General features: G+C 38.5%; 1 protein-coding gene and 4 non-coding genes across 5 annotated transcripts; 2 read left to right on the plus strand and 3 right to left on the minus strand.

The window, feature by feature from the left end:
• Positions 1-1,708: 1,708 nt before the first annotated feature.
• st6gal1 (ST6 beta-galactosamide alpha-2,6-sialyltranferase 1) lies at positions 1,709-18,689 on the minus strand. The gene is made up of 8 exons (XM_057360655.1): positions 18,243-18,689; positions 16,545-16,751; positions 14,885-15,253; positions 14,321-14,585; positions 13,519-13,616; positions 13,327-13,428; positions 5,147-5,321; positions 1,709-4,784 (listed from the first exon to the last, which is right to left on the minus strand). The coding sequence occupies exons 1-8, from the start codon at positions 18,252-18,254 to the stop codon at positions 4,507-4,509; spliced, it is 1,506 nt and encodes a 501-aa protein (XP_057216638.1). The 5' UTR covers positions 18,255-18,689; the 3' UTR covers positions 1,709-4,506.
• trnad-guc (transfer RNA aspartic acid (anticodon GUC)) lies at positions 8,192-8,263 on the minus strand. The gene has a single exon. It is a non-coding gene; the product is annotated as a tRNA-Asp (tRNA).
• A 248-nt stretch (positions 18,690-18,937) lies between the features above and the next one.
• On the plus strand, positions 18,938-19,010 carry trnav-uac (transfer RNA valine (anticodon UAC)). The gene has a single exon. It is a non-coding gene; the product is annotated as a tRNA-Val (tRNA).
• A 796-nt stretch (positions 19,011-19,806) lies between these two features.
• On the minus strand, positions 19,807-19,878 carry trnaa-cgc (transfer RNA alanine (anticodon CGC)). The gene has a single exon. It is a non-coding gene; the product is annotated as a tRNA-Ala (tRNA).
• Positions 19,879-20,095: 217 nt separating this feature from the next.
• Positions 20,096-20,177, plus strand: trnas-uga (transfer RNA serine (anticodon UGA)). The gene has a single exon. It is a non-coding gene; the product is annotated as a tRNA-Ser (tRNA).
• Positions 20,178-22,063: the final 1,886 nt, after the last annotated feature.

The following is a 22,063-nucleotide window of genomic DNA, read 5'->3' on the forward strand; positions in this document are numbered from 1 at the left end:
AAATAAAAAGAAGAAAAATCTGAGCAAATACAATATGTTTCTAGCGCTATGCGCTCGAACCCTAATAATAAAACATACAAATACAATAGGTTTCTAGCGCTTCGCGCTCGAACCCTAAATATTGTAAACATCACTAAGCACATCATCTTCAAAAGATCCGAGAAAGCAATGGCGGGTGAACGATAGCGTTTTACTTTTTCTCCTCACACACAGCTCCGTTTCAGACATTAAACCACCGAATGCCAATCACAGAAAACTGAAGGAGACTAACTGGTAATCATAGCAGCACTGTTTGGATTAAACAACTACAGACTTTAAAGACTGCAGTGTTTAATGCGTGAGAGTGCACGGACCTGCCGAACACACTCAACTCGTTTTTTATTAAATGTTTGGATCACTATGTTGTGTCATTTTTTTATTGACAAATGAAATGCTATCCATAAGTAAATGCATTTTTATGTCAATATCTATAGGCCTATGTAAAGAGTGTAGTTATAGGGGCGGTTTCCCAGAAAGGGATTAAAACTAGTCCTAGACTAAAATAAATGTTAGAGCTGTCCAAACTGAAAACAACCTGCACTGACACATCTTAAAATTCACCAGTGCCTGTTGTCTTCAAATGCACAAATGTAATGTTTGTTTAAAAGGCATGTTTGTAAAAATGACTTAAATGTCCCAATTTAACCAAAGCCTAGTCCTGGATTAAGGTAATTCCTGTCCGGGAAACGGCCCCATAACGTTTAAGGACAAATGCTACAAAAATGTGTGCAGTTAATGTATTTATTTGGCATTAAGTCTACTCTAACTGCACATTGCTATTTGAAAATACTCATATTTTTAAAGACTTTGCAATGTGAATGAACGTCTAATTCATTTAAAATCCACAGATCATTTAACAATCATTGTATGGTGTAATTATATTGTTGTTAAAATGTATGAAATATAATCTATGAATGAGACTAACAAAGTTAGGAAACACGTGTTCAAAAGTTGCTGCACTGCTGCTTCAGCTTGCGAAGTGATATGCTCTAACCTGCGCAAGGAAAAGCGCGCTCGTCACACGCAGCTGACGCATGTGATGGATGGGGCCGGGGGTTCGCGGTACGCCATGGGAGTTTCGCGGTTCATATCGAGGGAGGTGTATCGCGGATCATTCGGTTCGGTTCGAATATCGTTACACCCCTATTAACACTTTTACTGGAAATGACTGAGCAGCATCGAGGAGAACGCTGAAGACTACGTGCAAGTAGTCCATTGCAATGTCAGCAGTTTAGGTGTTTTATTACTCTGTAGTGCTTTGCAGATTTTCACTGAGATATTAATTCAGTTTATATTGTTTATAGCATTTTAAGACAATGCACAGACATTATGTCACATAATCTGCCTTTAAATGTGAGCAGTTAAGTCTTTGCGTCATTTGTCAATAATTGGCTTTTGTAGCCATGTCGTATTTTTAATGTTTATAAATTGTCTTTAATATACAAAAGATTTTAAATGTAAAGTTGCTTTTTCTTTTTTAAAGTTGCCATTTGATGACCACATTATACTGTATACTAAGCCAGTACTGAATTGTGCACTTATTCAGCACATAAAATGAAACAGAAAAGGGTTGTCAGTTTTATGATGGCCTATGATCTCTACACAGGAAAGAATGTGTGATTGTGTGAAAAACACTTAACAAAAGTAGAAATGATTTCAGAGTCATTCATGAAGTATGTCAGACTTCAGGCATGTCTGTTTATATTTACATAATCAAGTTAACTGAAAACTAAACATGAAAACAGCATGAAAAAAGGGCTCTTTTTTTCAAAAATCAGCGTTTTCTTTTTTAGAGCATACAGTGTCCACCTACTAAAAGTCTAACCTTGTGATCCATGTAGCAGGATTTAGATATAGCCATTAGTGTTCCAGTGCCTTGTAATAGTCAGTGTGTTGAAGTACCACGTTTTAAGTTCAAACACAGAACATGTCAACCAAAAAATACAAAGGTTCTGTTCAGTCTCTTTTTTACAGTCATACAGTATCTCCCCATTTTTTTACCATAGACCATTACTTTGAATGTAAAGCAAGATATCTACAACAACTTTATTAACAACTTAATTTCAACAGGGAGTAAATCTGTTTGATGAATTTAAGTGTTAATAGTGACAGAATTAGTAAAGGGAAGATTAAAAAAATAAACATATATTACAAAGAGCAATATTTCACGTACAAATACAAAATAAAACGTATACATTTGACAGTTGTTCAGTATGCATAGACCAGATTAGTTCATATACGCTAAATTGGTGAGCTCATGCAGGTAATAACAACAAAGTACTTTACAAGAAACACAACTAAACTCTACTTTTAGTTGACAGACATCAGCAGGATGCTATCAAGCAAGCGTTTCATAATATGGAAAAAATAGTTGTATAATATTTTTGTTGTTACACTAATCTGCTATATGCTACAAATTGCATATTAAGATTCTTCTCATTCAGAAACAATAAATATGTTTACAAATATCCGTTTTTGAGTGAGTTTTAAGTTTCAAATTTTAATTTAAAGTCAAGGTAAAACAATCATATTTTGAAGCAAAGCTGTTCCTGTAGCTTAACTGGAAACGTGTTGGGTTAAAGGTACAGTTCACCCAAAAATGAAAATTTTGTCATTTACTCACAAGTTGATCTGTATAAATTTCTTTGTTCTATTGAACACAAAAGAAGATATTTTGAAAAATGTAGGAAAGCAAACAGTTCTGGGGCACTATTGACTACCATTGTCATTTTTCCTACTATGGAAGTCAATGGTGGCCAAGAACTGTTTGGTTACAAGCATTCTTCCAAGTATCTTTCTCTGTGGTCATCAGAACAAAAATTTAATTATACATATTTGGAACAACATGAGGGTGAATAAATGATGACAGATTTTTTTGGGGGAGGTAAACTGTACCTTTAACATTGTACAAGATTTCTCAAAATTGAATAAATGTATACTTTTAATGCTGTGTAAGTCGCTTTGGATACAACTGTCTGAGCAATGCCTAAATGTTAATGCAAAATGGAATATTTAAAGGAAAAATGTAAGGCAGCACCTGACTTCCATTAGGAATTGATTTGAACGTTAAAACGTGGGCATTACATGCCTGAATGAAGCCAGGTGCTAAATGAGGAGGGGTTGGAAAATAAAGTGGGTTAAGAGGACAAACATGCGCTGTAGTTTTACTTTTCCATAATGAACTCATTCATCAGGCAGTGCAATTATGAAACAATTGTCTGATCACAGAAATATGACCTAACTGCAATTATTTCTGATAATTATTCTCAGGACTTATCATGCTAATGGCAGCAATTTCTGTGAAGGTCACTTCATAGTGATTTTTTTGGATTATTTATAGAATTTGAGCATTTCTAAAAGGTATATTTTTTCATTGAATTAATTAATTTTATGTTCAAAGTTGTTAAGTGTATTAATCTTATTCTGCAAGTGACAATTTACAAAATATTAAATGAATCATAATTTGTGACAATCAATAATTACATTATTTGATTATTTATTAGACAGATAATTGTCAACCAATTTTCATAACTGTGACAGACTTTAAGTTTATAATTACAACTAAATACAAGTTTATCAAAGCTATATATAATAAAGTGCAATTTTAGATAAGCATGCAAGGAATTCTTCAAAGACTGGGCTCAACGGCCCTATGACGCATTATGGAGTGCTATAGAGTAAAAGCATGTCACAGTGTATTTACTGAATGCATACAGATCTTTAAATAGAGCTTTTCTTAAATACATTAGTTTACAGCATTATTAAGCTGATGGCATGTGTGTTGGCAACGTTTTTGTAAATAATGTAAGGATATCGTAAATACTGTTGTCAGTGTTCCATTTGCATACGTTGAAAACTTGCACAGTATGGAAGTGGCAGGGTAGCTTTGGGCATTCAGCTTTGCTTGCTACAGTATTACGGAAAAATAATATTTTGTTCTCTCAGTGAAAGAGCTTTATATTGTCTTTCAATATTTCATCTAACAAATATCTGCATTCTGTGTGTACATTAACTTGTGTTTGTGACGGCAAGTAATTCCAGTAGTTTTGTCTGATCTGAGAGGAAGGTATATTGTAAGCAGAGGTAAGCAAACAGTATGATTTTACCACTATGGGAACAAGAATACTGTACACCCATCAACTTCTCACTGTTAACTGGATAGTCATGCTATAAATGGAGAAGTTGGTAAGAAAAAGTTTATGACAGCTCACACATATACATAACTTTCCTCTTAATTTAGCAACTGCTGTCTGTGAGATGTAGTTTCCTTTCAATAAACAACAGCTAGTGGTTCATTTTTGATCTTGGTGACATCTGCCTTGGTTTCGTTCTCCTCCTTTGCTCTAGATAAAGTGCCACCAAACTCATGTGGCCTCTCTCAGAAACCAGATGTGATTCTTGCAGTTGTAAAATGAATCATGCACTTTACCGTTACATTCTGAAAACGTAGAATAAAACAGCATACTCTTAAGTCTTTGACATCATGCTGGACGTTGAGCCGTGTGTGCAGTTAAGTGTCTTGAGCCCAGGAAGAGTGACCCTGCCATATATGTAAATATCACGGTCAGACCCCTGATTAATCCTCTTTACCAGGTTTTTCTCATACAGTAATGGATGGTAGGCACCCAGGGTGCAGGCGGCATCACTGAAGCGCTGGTAATAGTGGCAGAGTTCGGTTTTTCGACGGGAAGGCAAGAACTCGTACACGTGTACCGCTTCACACAGAGACATCATTAAAACTGTGCCTGTGGAGATAGAAGGTGAAATTCTCACTACAGAAATAAAACGTGTTGTGCCGTTATTATTATTAAAGGCGGGGTGTCCGATTTACGCTTGTTTAGACAAAGTCGGACTGAGTACCAAAACAACCTTGTAGCCAATCAGCAGTAAGGTGCACAGTGCACAGGACGGACATTAGCCGAACCGAGCGCTGACGAAAGCGAAAGATGGGGGTAGGGGTGTGTTTGTTTTGGTGATTTGAACATCAACAACGGCTAAGAGACAACGGACACCCTGCCTTTAACTTATAAATAGTTATAAAATAAATAAAGTTATGAAATACTTTCTTTGCTCTACATATTAATCTTTACAGAACCGTTAGCTTTACCTAACAGGCCGGATGAGGGTGGATTTTTTTGTATAGACTCGCCCATGTTGTCTTGGATTCGCTGCCACAGCTGCCACTCCATTCGTGGGTGCAGAATATAAAATGGCTGTTGAGGGTGTAAGCGTCGATATCGCTGGTACTGTTTAAATATTGGGTAGTCGGTCTTATTGTACCACTGCAAAACAACACAAGACGTTAAATTAGACAGTCCTTGGCATTTATTTTCCAGTATTTGATAATATGTGAGTGTAGCGATGATATTGTATTGCATATTGCAATGCAAAAATGTAAGGTATTTATGTTTTGGAAATGTATCTGTTACTAAATTTCATTTTTTAATTTTGTAAAATATCATGATACAGACAGAATCATCAACCCAGTATTGTGTGTCACGGGTGGTGAGGGAAGAACCCAAATGCAGGAAGGCGGCAGTGAAGGGGTTAAACAAGATATTTATTTAAACTAAACAAAACAAAAACCCACGAGGGGGTGTAGAACAAGAACATAACTAAGATACAAACAAAAGACTTCCCACGATGGGGCAAAAAATCTCTCAAACTAAAATACGACACAACGTCAAGGTAGGGTAAGGTAACTAAATAAACAAACAAACAAGGCACATAATACAGACAACGCACAGGAACTCACAAATACAAGGCACGAAGTACCAGGTACACAGAACAATCCACAAGCACAAGACAAAGAAACATGAGGGCATTTATAGGGAAGACAAACGAATGATAACGAGCGAGGGCAGGTGTGAAACATAAGACAAGGGCAGGGAGACAATACAGGAAACGAGAGGTGCGGGGCCAATGACGAGACACTGGAGAGAATGCATATTATTGTCAAAAGGACAATAATATGTTTCTCTCCACACATAACCAAAGGCTTTGTCATGACTCTGCTACAGGACCAAGAAAATCATGACTAAATGAAGCAGAGCCATGACAGAAGGCCCCCCTTTAATGAGCACCTCCAGGTGCTCACCAAGGGGTAGACGGACGAGACAAAACCGACTGGGTGACAGACAGGCCAAGGCAAAACAGAGAAAAGAAAATCAACGGTAGACACGACAAAATAACAACAGGGCTTGGGTGAGCCAACAAAAATAAAAAACATGGGAGGGGGGGTGGGGCCAAACAAGGGCCCATAGGGGGCAGTCCAAAAGGGTTGGGGGGAATAGTCCTAGTCCCCGGCTGCGCTCGAGGGCGCGGAGTCCTGGGGGGACAGTCTTTGACCCTGGGAGTTTCCCAGGGGTCGGCTTGGCTGCCGGACTGGGGGCCGGCTGGAGGGCCGGCTGGACAGGGCTTGACGCCGGCTGGAAGGCCGGCTGGACAGGGCTTGATGCCGGCTGGAAGGCCGGCTGGATAGGGCTTGACGCCGGCTGGAATGCCGGCTGGACAGGGCTTGACGCCGGCTGCATCGGGCCGGCTCCCGGCTGCACCGGACAAGGCACGACACTGGACACCTGACTGGATGCCGGCTGGATCACCAGCTGGGACACCGGCTGCACCGGACTGGACGCCGGCTGGATCACCGGCTGGGACGCCGGCTGGATCACCGGACTGGATGCCGGCTGGATCGCCGGACTGGATACAAGACTGGACGCCGGCTGGATCACCGGACTGGATGCCGGCTGGATCACCAGACTGGACGCCGGCTGGATCACCGGACTGGATGCCAGACTGGACGCCAACTGGATGCCAACTGGATTACCGGACTGGACGCCGGGCTGGACACCGACTGCTATGCCGGCTGCTGCTCCGGCAGGGAGGGAAGTCCGCGCTGCCCGCCGCTGCCTCTTTCTCTTCAGCCGAGCCACCCGCCTGGAGGTCGGCTGAAGGAAAGAGGCAAAGGGTGCGGCTGGCTCCGGCTGGGACTCCTCAGACGTGGAGCCCCAGGACTCACGTCTCCCCCGCTTCCCGCCGAGACTCGCTGGCAGCGGAGAGGACGGTGTGGCAACTCCCACAACCCCGATCCGCAAGGGACCATCCTCGGGGATAGCCGCCAGCCCCATGAGAGGCTCCGCCATGGACATTCCCCTGGGCTCCTCACGATTCATCGCGAGTTCGACCTGGTCCACGAAGCCCAGGTGTCTCAACCGGCGCATCTCAGCTGGCTCGAAGGGTTCATCGAGGCAGCTGTTGAATATTACTTTCAACTCTGCCTCGGTGATCCCCGAGTAGCGCGCGGTGGACAGGAAGTCCATGGCGAAGTCTTTCACGGGGGTCCCCCTCTGGCGGAAACCGAACAGGACGTGAGCTTGGCGGCTCCTGTACGCCTCGTCTGACTCCATGCCGCCCGCTGGGTTCTATGTATGGCTCGTGGATTCTGTCACGGGTGGTGAGGGAAGAACCCAAATGCAGGAAGGCGGCAGTGAAGGGGTTAAACAAGATATTTATTTAAACTAAACAAAACAAAAACCCACGAGGGGGTGTAGAACAAGAACATAACTAAGATACAAACATAAAACAAAAGACTTCCCACGATGGGGCAAAAAAATCTCTCAAACTAAAATGCGACACAACATCAAGGCAGGGTAAAGTAACTAAATAAACAAACAAACAAGGCACATAATACAGACAACGCACAGGAACTCACAAATACAAGGCACGACAAGTACAAGTACACAGAACAATCCACGAGCACAAGACAAAGAAACATGAGGGCAATAGGTAAGACAAACGAAGGATAACGAGCGAGAGGGGCGGGGCCAATGACAAGACACTGGAGAGAATGCATATTATTGTCAAAAGGACAATAATATGTTTCTCTCCACACATAACCAAAGGCTTTGTCATGACTCTGCTACAGGACCAAGAAAATCATGACTAAATGAAGCAGAGCCATGACAATTGTGTACATAGTATCAAATGATGAGCCTAGTATTTGATTTCACTCAAGCATTTTCATGAAGTGCTGCTTCTAAATGGTCTTCTAAACGTTTTTTTCTTTTTGCTTGACACAGTAAAATGTGTAGAAAAAAAAGTTTAAATAATTTTATTTAAAGGTGTAGTCAGACAGGGATAAAAAGATTTGCATCTCCCCGTCGGGGAATTGAACCCCGGTCTCCCGCGTGACAGGCGGGGATACTTACCACTATACTAACGAGGAGTGGCTTAGTAGTAACATGGTTTTCATGGTACAACTACCTCACGGACTTGTAGCTTGTTTCCACCTTATTTTACAGCATGTTTTGTGCACTTATCTAACAGAATACTAATACTGGTTACTACAGGAATTTCAATTGGGTTAGAGTAAATTTGAGGGTTATTACTTAAATAGTAAAAAACTGTAAGTACATAGTGCTTTCATTCACAAAAGGATTATAAACGCTACCATGCTAAAAATGGTACCATGCTCCTTAGAGATATCCCAGCAAACACAGAACTTTCCCCTAACGTTAGTTTTTGGTTCCCTTTTGGTTATTTTTGGGAACCAAAAAATAACATTCTAACAACGTTCTTTTCAGGTTTTATTTTTTTTGCAACCAGAAAAAACGTTCCCAGAACGTTGCAGGCTGGTTTTTCAAAATAACCAGAAAGTAACTTTCCCGATGGTTATTTATTGTTTTGTTTTGTTTTTACCAGAAAATAACGTTCCCTGATGGTTATTTTTTGGTAATTTTTTTGCAACCAGAAAATAACGTTCTCCGATGGTAATTTTTTGGTTATTTTTTTGCAACCAGAAAATAACCAGAACACAACGTTCCCAGATGGTTATTTTTTTGGTTATTTTTTTGCAACCAGAAAATAACGTTACATGATGGTTCTTTTTTTGGTTATTTTGCAACCAGAAAATAACGTTCCCAGAACATTGCAGGCTGTTTTTTTTTAAATAACCAGAAAATAACGTTCCCTGATGGTTATTTTTTGGTAATTTTTTGCAGCCAGAAAGTAACGTTCCCTGATTGTTATTTATTGGGGGGGGGGGGTTTAACCAGAAAATAACGTTCTCTGATGGTTATTTTTTGCAAACAGAAAATAACCAGAAAACAACGTTCCCTGATGGTTATTTTTTTGTTATTTTTTTGCAACCAGAAAATAACCAGAAAATAACGCTACCTGATGGTTCTTTTTTGGTTATTATTTTGCAACCAGAAAATAACGTTCACTGATGGTTCTTTTTTGGTTCTTTTTTGGTAAACTGGTAAACGTCAGTTAGGGCTGTCACTAGGGCTGGGCAAAAAAATTGATTAATCGTTTTTTTTTTAACGGATCAATTCAATATCAATTCTCAAAAGCTGTGAATCGATTTTTTTTTCTTTCATATTTACGCAAGCACTGAACATTCATTTACGTTAATGTTAATGGTATTGCTGCTATCCACTAGATGTCACGTTTCTTTTTACAACAGGTGGATGTTACAACATGGAGTATCCTTCAATCATTGCTTAATTAACATGGGATCCAGGTGTGTCATCGAATTTAACATCACCTTCATATAAAAAGCATCGGTTCACATGATTGCAGCCTCTATTTACAGCTATTTTTGTGAAATTTTGTTTGTTATACTGCATCTTAAATTTAAAATAACTGTTCTGTTTCAATATACCCAAGTGTTTTTAAAGTTTAATATACAGGTTTGTGGCTCTTCATTTCATTTTTTTATTCACCATTGTAATGTGATATTTAGTGATCTTTTTAGTGAAAAGTTTAGGCTTTTACCTGTCAATAATACAGCCGCCAAATACTTGTAAATGAAGTAAATTGATCAGGAGTGAATTGAAGCCACCATTAAAATGCTATCAGTCATAGAAAAGCTTCTAGTCTTTTTTTTCTCACTTGCAAAACTACAATAAAAGTTTCTTCTATGTTAATGAGATTTTGGTAGACTGGTTTTCACACTGAAATAATATTAAATTGTACTGCAGGTTATTTTTATGGTATATGCTTTAGTTTTTTTTAAAGTGATTGTGTTGTGGTGGTACATTTTACAAGTATTACCATGCATTAGTTACAATATATACAATAAAATATGCAATATGCAGATGCCTACAGCTCCCCCTAGAGTCTTCTATTAGGGCTGCTCGATTATGACAAAAAACATAATCACGGTTATTTTGGCCAATATTGAGATCCCGATTATTTAACACGATTACTCATTAACTTTTAAAACAACATAGAAAACTACAGTAGATAGGTACATTTTTTGAAGGAAATGTGAGTGATGCTTTGTGTGGGCACTAGAGTGATAACACATTAAGCCACGAATGAATCTAACCAATCCCCATGTCTCTACCATGTTCTGATGCAGAGATATACATATTGCTAAACTGTTGCTAGGCTAATATGTTTGGTTGCTATGGGCGTGGCTTGGCATCTGCACTTGATAATACTCTAACCTATGAGTGAAACAAACAAACCCCCGTGTCTCTATGATGTTCTGATGCAGAGATATAGGTTTTGCTAAATGGTTGCTAGGCTAACCTGTTTGGTTGCTATGGGCGTGGCTTAGCATCTGCCAATTGATGATGCTCTAAGCTATGAGTGTAAAGAACCAACCCCCGTGTCTCTACGATGTTCTGATGCAGAGATATAGGTATTGCTAAACGGTTGCTAGGCTGACATGTTTTGTTGCTATGGGCGTGGCTTCGAAGCTTCATGATGATCCTGGGACACTGATTGGTTGCCTGAGTAAAACGAGCCCACCCCCATGTCTCTATGACACTGTGTTGCAAAGATATCCACCTGAACCTTTTATAATGGGAGTCTATGGGATCGATTGCTAGGTTGCTGTAAATGGTTGCTATGGGCGTGGCTTAATAGCTTCAAGATGATCCTGTGACACTGATTGGTAGCCTGAGTAAAATGAGCCCACCCCCTTGTCTCTACGTGGTTGTACTGCTAAGATATTCAACACGGGACGTTTTACGCCTTATATGGGCATGCTTCCTGTGATTGGGAAATTTTGGGAGGCTCTCACACCCCAGGGGTACAACTTACACCCCATTGTGAGTGATGTTCTTACAGAGCCTGATAGCCTCTTCAAATCGTGTATTATTTTCATTTTTCTACGATATCCTCACTCGGAGCTACGACCCATCAAAGTTAGGCGCAATGTTTAAGTCAATGGGATTTTTTGGGTTTTTATTTGCCCCCCTATCGCACCCCCTCCACCCGATTGCTTCCAAAAGTCATCACACACCATTCCTCAATGGGTCGCTCGATTTGATGTAATCATTCATGGGTCCAAAGCGAAAAAATAACGCGTGAATATATAGGTATCTAGGTTTTGAATCTGAGTCTATGGGCGCCATTATAAGTATACAGAAATTTTGGGAGGCTCTTACACCCCATTGTGAGTGATGTTCTTATAGAGCCTGATAACCCCTTCAAATCGTGTATTATTTTCATGTTTCTACGATATCCGCGATTGGAGCTACGATCCCTCAAAGTTGGGCGCAATGTTAAGCCAATGGGATTTTTCGGGTGGTTTTTCGCCCCCCTATCGCACCCCCCCCCCACCCGATCGCTTATAAAAGTCATAGCACACCATTCCCAAATAAGCCCGTCGATGTGATGTATTCATTCATGGGTCTACGTCAAAAGCTGCGGGACAAGTAGCGTGCCAAACTTTTGGCGGAACAAGAATAATTATAAGAAGTATGTATGTTCGAATAACAATAGTTATGCTTTTTCAAAGCATCACTAATAAATAACTTTGCTTTTAAACTGTGAATTCAACTGAAAAATAAATGTAAAGAAATAGCAAGCTGAACCACTGTAAAGGAAAGGGGTGCGCTGTGGATTTATACCACAAGAAAAGGGAGGATCCTTGCAAAATGGAATGTGGCACACTAATCATTTTACCTCGATTATTTTGTTTTTGTAATTGTTGAAGGCCAAAATTGACGATTACGATTAATTTTCGATTAATTGCACAGCCCTATCTTCTATAGAGATGTGCAATAATTGCGATGATCAGAAACCATCGCGATGAGGTCAAACAATTGTGATGAGACGATTATTTAATAATCGTGACAGGCTTAACGTCAGTGACATGTGCAATACAGAAATTATAAGATCACAATAACACATGTTATACTGACCAAATGAAATTAATAAATGTGCCCTTTAATGGCTGAAAATAAACTAGTTAAGCTAAATGAAAATGCAATCATATATATATATCCATGTGTATTTCTATAGTGTGGTTGTCTGTTACTGTATGTGTGTGCGCTCGAGCACGTGCATTCTCCGCTCTGCCGCGCACTCTCGTCACCCACTAACACATTAGTTTAGCGGTTTATTTATTATAATTTTTTATTTAAAAACGTACAGATTTGAGAGTAAACTTATATTTTCGTGATTTTCGATTGATTTGACACATCTAAATCAACAGACCATGATGCAAGGACTGAAACTCAGGGCTTTTGATTATATCTAAATACGGAGCCGCGCTTTACTTCTGTGGTGAGACAAAATTGAATATTGTTAGCCTGAAGATAATTAAATGTTTATTCTTCTGTCAATAAAAATCTGCTTTAAATATTGTGTTGAAGTCATTGGTTATTTTATTTCAATATCTATAATGTCTGATGTTGAGGTAGGCCTACACACAGTGTGGTTTTATTAGAAATGATATAATGTGCTGTTTAAATCGAAAATTAGGCTACTTCAGTAATGAAAAAGGAATTATTAGGCTAAAAGAATAATCTAATGCATTGATTTCATCCTCCATATTGTGTGGGATGATGTATTTTACTTATTTTAATTAGATTAGACAAGCGATGGATAAAAACACAGCATGGATGTATTCATTACTGATGTGTAGTGAGGCCAAACAGACCCGAGAAAAATATTTTAGGCTAACGTTCCCCTAACGTTAGTTTCTGGTTCCCAGAAAGTTTTTTTAAGGTTTGTTTAAACGTTAGTTTCATGGTTTCTATAACGTTAAGGGAACGTTCCCCTAACATTCGTTTTTGTTTTCGTTTTGGAACCAAAAACAAACGTTCTATTAAAATGGAAAGGAAAACTTTCCTGGAGAACCAAAAATGAACATTAGAAAATAACGTTCTGGGAACCAAAAACTAACGTTAGGGAAACATTCTGGGAACCAAAAATTGTTAGCTGGGATTGTAATGTTTAGATATGGAAATTGTAAAGTAACTGACAGATTTTGTGAATTTGCCAATTCCGTGCATATTTGCAATGCTAGAAAGAGTTAACTCATACCTCCCGCAGATCAGAAGAGTAAGGGGCAGGATCCCAGCTTACTAAAATACCCGCACTGTACAAAGAGCTTGATAGGAAATGATGATCTTCTGATGCCATTACCTATCCAATAAACAAACATGTCTGTTTTATAAATTCTCATGTCGGTTGTGATTTGAACTTTGTTTCATGTAAACGAAGTAAAGGAAATACCTGAGAGTTGATCAAACGCACTGTTGTTTTTGAGCCCACGTCTTTTTCGAAGCCTGTTGTCGGTGCAGCATTAAACCGTATCACTGCATCATGAGCATCTGGAATCCAAGTACATTTTCTGTTATTATCATAATAAATACATATTTTATACATTACTGTGCATTCGCACGTTCATGGACTGCCCTTAACTTCTGGTACACATTCACAAATAATAGAGTGCCTGTAGATTATTTCTGATAACAAGCAAAAGAAACCGAGCCATTAATTGCCTAAACTTGCCTCTCCAATATTTTGAATTTAGACTGCGATACCAAGCTCAACCACTAGATGACAATGTCCCATACGATTTCTTCAAATGCGACAAAGATACACAACGCATTCAACAAATTGTTTATTTCATAAAATTAACAAAATTCACAAATAGTTTATTTAATACAATTATTTTACAATAAAATAATAATATCAATTAATATTAACATAAATTAAATAAAATATAAATAGTTATGTTATTAGACACTAGCCAGACCGATAAACAGAAACAGACTGGAAGTTAACTGCAGTCCAGGCATGCGTATCCGATGAAACGGTCTATAAAACAGACCTCATACACTCTCAAAAAGGATGTAAAGATGTGTTTAGTTAAGAACAGATTGTGTTGTTTTTAATGCAACAGTTTTTAGAGCTGCCATGGCTCTATGATACATAATCTATAAGCAACACATCAATATATTGTTACACCCCTAATAAATGTATAGACAAATGATTCCAAAAGACAGGTCCAGATTCAGAATTTAGAATTTACCAATTTCCTTTCCCAATCCAGAATTTTTGAGAGAACCCGCAGACGATACCACTGCACAGGTCTTGAATGGGCCGATATCAGACGTGAGTTGGCGTGGAGATAACTGAGAAGCCCATGGAAACCCAGCAAATGGCTCCATGTCTTGCGTTAAAGTTGTAATTTGTACCATCTCCTTAATCTGACAAAGAAGTTCAGGTCCACTGAGTTTAGACCGATGTGCTGCACTCTCAGTTCTGGGGTACTGAACCCCATATTTATTCATTGCCTGAAATAGAAAAAAATACAAAGTGTATGAAATAAGAAATTTGTCAAATTTGCTGAACTAGTTTTTTCTTATCTGGAAGGATGTTTGGACGGAAGTCAAAAAGTGAGTCAAAGAGAGATCACATTTGTTACAAAAATGCTTTGCATAATATTTGTTCCATTTTACGTATGCAGTAGAGATTTATTCCTTGAGGAGGATTCATGCCTTGCCGAGAAGTTGCAGGAATGCTTACAATGGTCGATGTCTTTTTATGTATGTAAAGACGTTTAGATGAGCTGGTGTCTTTGAGTTTCCCTCACCTGATAGTTCTGTACCACCTTCCTCAGCCTTTTTCCCAGCATGGTGCTTGACATCTCATCATTCCAGACCTCTCCGAGTGCCCCATTAGGCCCGAAAAAAACTTCATCTCCACTCGCAGCACCCATAATTCCTTTCCGTGTTCTTCCAAATATAGTCTCTACGGCACGTCTTAATGGTTGAGCCAGAAGCCAGTAAAAAAGGCCATGTTCTCTTCTTTTGCCCTTGAGGTTGCTCTCCTTATTACTGCTCTCTATAGAGTAGTTGGAAGATGACAGGATGGGAATTGGCTTTTGAGGGTCTCCAGGAATGACCCCTGGGAGCTTTTGAGGGTCTGTATAAATGGGCTTCGACCCTGTTCCACGCAGCACCTAAAATAAATAAATTGCATTTTGAGTGAGAATGTATCGTTTAATACATTTTCACGATTTATTGTTACATAACCTGTTTCCTGTTTTATTCCCAGTTTCCTTTGCAACAATGCATATTTTGTTAAATGTTACATAAACTGTACTGAAACAACATAGAATGTTTATACAGACTACATGTTGGCTGGGTCTGTTACTTTTTTATCATATTTGACTTCCATTGCTTTATCACATCAAAGCAACATTGCAACCCGATGTTATTTATAGTACATCCTGTTTTTGTGACACTATTTTGTTTCTTACCATGGCTCAATTTTTTGTACCACATTTCAGTTTCATTTATGGGGAGCATATATGAAAAGGAGAGATTCTTGTCACATATTAAGTCAGATATATTATGGTTACTGGATATTATTCACAAATACATATACAGTATATGCAGATGAACGCGTAGATTGAAAAATGTGTGATATTTGTCAATTCATCCATTCTCTATTTTATTTATTACTATTGGAGTAACTTGGAGTGCTAGAGCATATTCCAGCTATTTTGGGACTAGGCAGGAAAGTATCCTGGACAAGTGGTCATAAAGTTTGAGAAAGTTGTCGGAGGATTGGTGATGGTGCGTTGATATCGAACGACTATAGTGTAGTCTGTTTATAGCCTTGTGTTGGCTTTTTACTTCTGCCTATTGTATTTAGGCTTCAAAAGTAACAAATATTGTATGTTGATTTGTAAAGATTATCTTGATAGACAAAACGTGTATACATCATAAACCTTCGTTATTCACAGATCTTATTTTTTGCGATCTTACTAATTCTATGGGGAAAATGCATAGGCTTTCGGTCGAGGGAACCAGTGAGATGCTATCTTCCGGGTTGGCCTACAAAAATACGTCATCTCTGCACCACTCTATTAATATACTATAAAATATTAATGTAAATTAAATATAAAATAAACTGCTATATTACTAGCCAGACTGCTAACCAAACAAAGACCGGAAGTAAACTTCGGGCCAGGCAGGTGCGTCCAATAAAACCGTCTATTCCCTCCTGTGCAATATTTGCTTTAACCTCTTAATGTTTGCACTAATAATAAAGCTTTAGTTTAGGCTGTTAATATGAACAAAACAGGAAATTAAGTATTTTAATTATGATTAATTGCTGAAATGTAATGTTCGTGACAGTCCTATCTAGGCAAATATTTACCATATAAATATTAATTTTGCGGTCTCCATGGACAGTTTATTTCACAAACAGAATACCGTGTAAGGAAAGTAATCTCCTCGTCATACCTTTACAATAGAATGTGCCCTCGGTTGAGCTCGAGTTCTTGCCTTCACCCCGAAAATGGCATCTGTGACAGGTATGCTGTTTTCAGCACAGAAGGTGTATAGGACAGCCATAGTCATACAAAACAGTGCCATGCACAGTGCCCCTCGACGGGCACGACGACGCAGCCGCCAAAGTAGGCTAACACGATCCATAGCGGCTCCTGGGATCTAGATAATGAATCACAGACAAAATTAGGAACTTTAAGAAGTAGAGTGAGGTCTGGAATTAAGATTCCATTGAGAATTGAGCGAGATTTGGAATTTAAATAATGAATTGGGGCTGTCAAATCGGTCTGAAAGGAGATTAAATGCATGCATCTTTATAACAGGAAACTGCTGGATTAAATTTGTCATCTGTTGGTGTTTAGAAGAAGAAATCAATCTGTATGTAGAACTAGTGAAGCTATTTGTGAAATTGCGGCTGTAATGTTTTAGTGGATTATGTTGTACTCTGAAGTAATGTGATGGCACAGACACAAATGCGAAGTCTAAAGTGCACCACAACTCACTTTGGATTAACAGCCAAATGCATAAATAAAAAATGAGCAAGATAACTTTTTCTGGAATACATTTGAAAACACTTTCTTCATTCTTTTTTTTTCCTAATGGGAAATTTACGAAATCTCCCTTTTCTGCACTTAGTATTTACTGCAGTGGTTTACTGTCGTTTCGTTTGCCATGCCGTTTTTGTTTATTTCATTGTGCTTTGGTTCCACATGCATCAGTTTAGAAGGACACTCATACACGCTAAAGAAAATCCGTAAAAAATAGGGCACAATATACTGTATTAATATGTAGGAATTTTCCGTATTCATTTTTACAGTTGTTTTACCTGTATTTTACATTTTGCACTGCATTAAATTGCATTTTAGCATTAACTGTAATGTCCGTAAAATAAAGGAAAATGTACGGGTAATTTTCTGCCGTTTTTTTACAGTGTACATTTCATTCGTTTTTTTATTGAAAGTTTCAAATGAACGACCGTCTTAATGGTGACATTAAATTAACAAAACATACTGTCAACATTTAATCATTTATTGAGAAATACAGCTGAAGCTAAAGGTGAGAACAACATAAAAGAAACATATATGCAGAAATGTGTCTTCCGCTAAGTCGGGGTTTTGAAGGTTTGGTTTCAAGCAAACGCTGATTAAATCATTTTGAGGGTGAAACTTTAACAAATGCTTTGAGTCGCATACTGAGACACTTGTAATGGATAACGACTTTACGAGTAAATGATGATATTGATCAGTGTACTGCACCAAAAATAAAACGATGATAAACATTGATAATATTTCTCTGAGGGTATAATACGTCGGAGGGTGACCTAAGCTTTCAAAATGCGTATTTATGTTGTATCATTGTCCTCTTTAACCGTATTAAAGCTATGCAAATTTGTCTATATATAGCCTAGTATAAACTGAATAAATAGATTACCATAAGAATACAAATCGTGCGTGTTTGTCGCGTTGATGGTCTTGTTCGAAATAATCATATAATATGTAAATGTTAAAAACGTGCATACGGATTACTAAAAGCAAATATTTGTGTTGATAAAAATGCAATAAAACATGCATTGAGGCTTATGGCTTTTTCCTTGGTAGAAGTGCAGTGAAATGATACTGCATGGATGAGGCAATATATGATATGCACCCCTACCTTGTATCTCATTTTCTTCTGCTGTTTTTCTGTTTGATGGATGAATCAGTTTACTCCAGTGCCCGGTTTTTACATTTTATTTGATATCTGGGTACGGACTATATTATTTAAAGAGAAAACCTATATTGTAAAATTAATCAGTTACAGCAAGACATGATTTTGTCTTTTATCTTTTAAAGAGACGATCAACGACATGAGATTTTGTATTAGATGATCTTTTCGAGCTGATGCGCGTTGAAAAACCGCCATGTTATATGCAGCATAATAAAAATGGCAGACGCGGAGCTGCGTTGAGACTGATGGTTATTTTGAGCTCTCTAGTTTAAACGCAAGAGGGCTGTCTGTCTATAACCTGAATGTCTCGTGCAACTGCGGCTCTGGATTCTGCAGCTTCATTTATTCCGCTGTTCTCGCTTGCGTCTGCCACCGTACTACGCACGGATGCACAGGAAGCTCATTGTTAATAAATCAGGGAACGTAATCAATGAATGCAAAGAATAGATAAAATCATGTAAAATTCGTTCAGTAACGTTGCACTGTCCTGTGAACCGCTTAATGTAGCGACTTTTGCGACACACTGGGAAAACGTTATTTATGTTAAATGGCGATTTAAAGAAGTCGAGTTACAATGATTAAAGGATTACGCTGCACAAATGACACAATTGATTTCAGCTTGTTTTTAGGATTTTGCTATGGGTTCCATAGTGTAGCGGTTATCACGTCTGCTTTACACGCAGAAGGTCCTGGGTTCGAGCCCCAGTGGAACCATATAGTTTTAATTTGAACCGTGTAAAAGGCCTAGATAACCTCATACAACTTTTTTATTTCATTATATTACTATTATTGAACTACTAGGTAACTGGATCGTGCCACGTTATTCATTGTAAAGGCACCTTGTCCCTATTCTTAAAAGACAAGTTTTTTAAGTAAATGGGTAACGTACATACAGTGTTGGGTGTAACTAGTTACTAAGTAATTAGTTACTGTAATTTAATTACTTTCCCCTTGAAAAATTAAAGTAAGTAATTACTCTTATTCTTTCTGTAATTTAATTACAGTTACCTTTGATGTAATTAAACTAAATACTTTGTGTAATATATGTGTGTGTAATAGTGGAATTGACATCAAAATTCAAAGTCTAACTTTAAAATTTGTGCTTTAATGTATAATTCTCACATTTGTAATACTTTGGTCAGTTAATAGAGTACTTTATGTAGTTTAATATTATTTATTTGAATGAATTAAAAGAGCCCTTTCATGCCTATCCCTGAATCACTTAACTCATCAAGGTTGATATAGGATATAGAAAGTAATTAGTAATAAGTAACTAAATACTTTTTGGAGAGAGTAATTTGTACAGTAATCTAATTACACTATTGAATATGTAATTAGTAACTAGTAATTAATTACTTTTTGAGAGTAACTTACCCAACACTGCGTACATATAAAGAGGAAGTTCGACCTCAAGGAGTAATGGAAATTAATGTTCGTGACACTCAAAGATCAGCTGTTATGTCAGACACGATAGTTAAATAGTATAGATTAAACGCATCACGGGAAAATATGGAGATGCCGGGGATTGAACCCGGGACCTCATACATGCGAAGCATGCGCTCTACCACTGAGCTACATCCCCATGTGAAGAGAAATATGTGGTGGTGGAACCAGTAGTACTGGTTGTATTTGTGTCCTACTGGATTAGTGTTAACCGTGAGAAATATTTATTTGTTTAGCATTTGAGACAAGAACAGAGAGTCCGAGATGTTTGCTTCTAATATTGCGCTTATAAACTGATAACTAATATTATCATAATATTAGTAACTAATATTAATATACTATGTATATTAAGCTGAGCTGCGATGGCCGAGTGGTTAAGGCGTTGGACTTGAAATCCAATGGGGTCTCCCCGCGCAGGTTCGAACCCTGCTCGCAGCGATAGGAATGTATTTTGTCCTAAACAACTAATATGTACAATAGTATTAAATTAATACGTTTTGTTATTGAAAAAGTAAAATACAATAAATCAAAACAATATACAAAGAACTTGTGGTGCTGTTATTGTGCTCTTATGTGAGCCAGATGAAATTATCTTGCCAGCAGGGTGCGCTAAAGTAATTATTGCTAGTTCAAGACTTCACCTAACATCAGTACGAGATCTGATTGTGATGTTTTTCTATTGTTTAAAAATTTGCTTGTTTTTGAGTCGGTAATTTGGTAACTCATAAATCCTTGCATCCTTCCTTATAGAAAATCTCTATCCCCTTTAACCTATCGATCCCAATAAATTTAGAACAATATGCATAATTGCATTTGCTAGATTAATTGCATAAATCTCGTATTTTCTATTCGAGCGAACAGAACGCCCAGGGGCCCTCTTGAGTGAATGATATTAAAAACTAGATAGGTACATTTTCTGAAGAAAATGTGAGTGATGCTTTGTGGCAAACCGCAGAACTGGGAACTAGAGTGATAACACATTAAGCCACGAATGAATCTAACCAATCCCCATTTCTCTACCATGTTCTGATGCAGAGATATACATATTGCTAAACTGTTGCTAGGCTAATATGTTTGGTTGCTATGGGCGTGGCTTGGCATCTGCAATTGATAATACTCTAACCTATGAGTGAATCGAACCTACCCCCGTGTCTCTACCATGTTCTGATGCAGAGATATACATATTGCTAAACTGTTGCTAGGCTAATATGTTTGGTTGCTATGGGCGTGGCTTGGCATCTGCAATTGATAATACTCTAACCTATGAGTGAATCGAACCTCTGATTGGTTGCCTGAGTAAAACGAGCCCACCCCCTTGTCTCTATGACACTGTGTTGCAAAGATATCCACCTGAACCTTTTATAATGGGAGTCTATGGGATCGGTTGCTAGGTTGCTGTAAATGGTTGCTATGGGCGTGGCTTAATAACTTCATAATGATCATGTCACACTAATTGGTAGCCTGAGTAAAATGAGCCCACCCCCTTGTCTCTACCTGGTTGTACTGCTAAGATGTTCAACACGGGACGTTTTACGCCTTATATGGGCATGCTTCCTGTGATTGGGAAATTTTGGGAGGCTCTCACACTCCAGGGGTACAACTTACACCCCATTGTGAGTGATGTTCTTACAGAGCCTGATAGCCTCTTCAAATCGTGCATTATTTTCATGTTTCTACGATATCCTCACTCGGAGCTACGACCCATCAAAGTTGGGCGCAATGTTAAGTCAATGGGATTTTTCTGGTTTTTATTCGCCCCCCTATCGCACCCCCTCCACCCGATCGCTTCCAAAAGTCATCACACACCATTCCGCAATGGGTCGCTCGATTTGATGTAATCATTCATGGGTCCAAAGCGAAAAAATAACGCGTGAATATATAGGTATCTAGGTTTTGAATCGGAGTCTATGGTCATAGCACACCATTCCCGAATAGGCCCGTCGATGTGATGTATTCATTCATGGGTCTACGTCAAAAGCTGCGGGACAAGTAGCGTGCCAAACTTTTCGCTGAACAAGAATAATTATAAGAAGTATGTATGTTCGAATAACAATAGTTATGCTTTTTCAAAGCATCACTAAATACTGCGTTCAGACACTCCCTCACCCCTCCTCACCAGCCTCTCTTCTACTCTTAGCGTGTGTGGAGTTGAGCACTGAAATGAGCGGGAGTGACATAGCAGGTGTGGGAACCCAAACTGTCACACAGAGTGAGAAGAAGGGGTGGAGAATAAAATAATTTCAGAGAGAATGAGGAAACCAGAGAGTCAGCGAGTGATTGTGAGATAGCACAACACACAAGCACAGTGAGTCAGACAGAGGGAC

Source organism: Triplophysa rosa, linkage group LG19 (genome assembly GCF_024868665.1).
Source record: "Triplophysa rosa linkage group LG19, Trosa_1v2, whole genome shotgun sequence".
NCBI lineage: Eukaryota > Metazoa > Chordata > Actinopteri > Cypriniformes > Nemacheilidae > Triplophysa > Triplophysa rosa.

Bases quoted from the DNA above. Each gene is read 5' to 3' on its own strand.
- st6gal1 (XM_057360655.1), bottom strand. The intron at 15,254-16,544 runs GTATGACGAGGA...TATTTATTTTAG, and splicing joins GGGCACATTCTATTGTAAAG to GTGCTGCGTGGAACAGGGTC. The intron at 13,617-14,320 runs GTAAATTCTAAA...CTTGGATTCCAG, and splicing joins TGGATTGGGAAAGGAAATTG to ATGCTCATGATGCAGTGATA.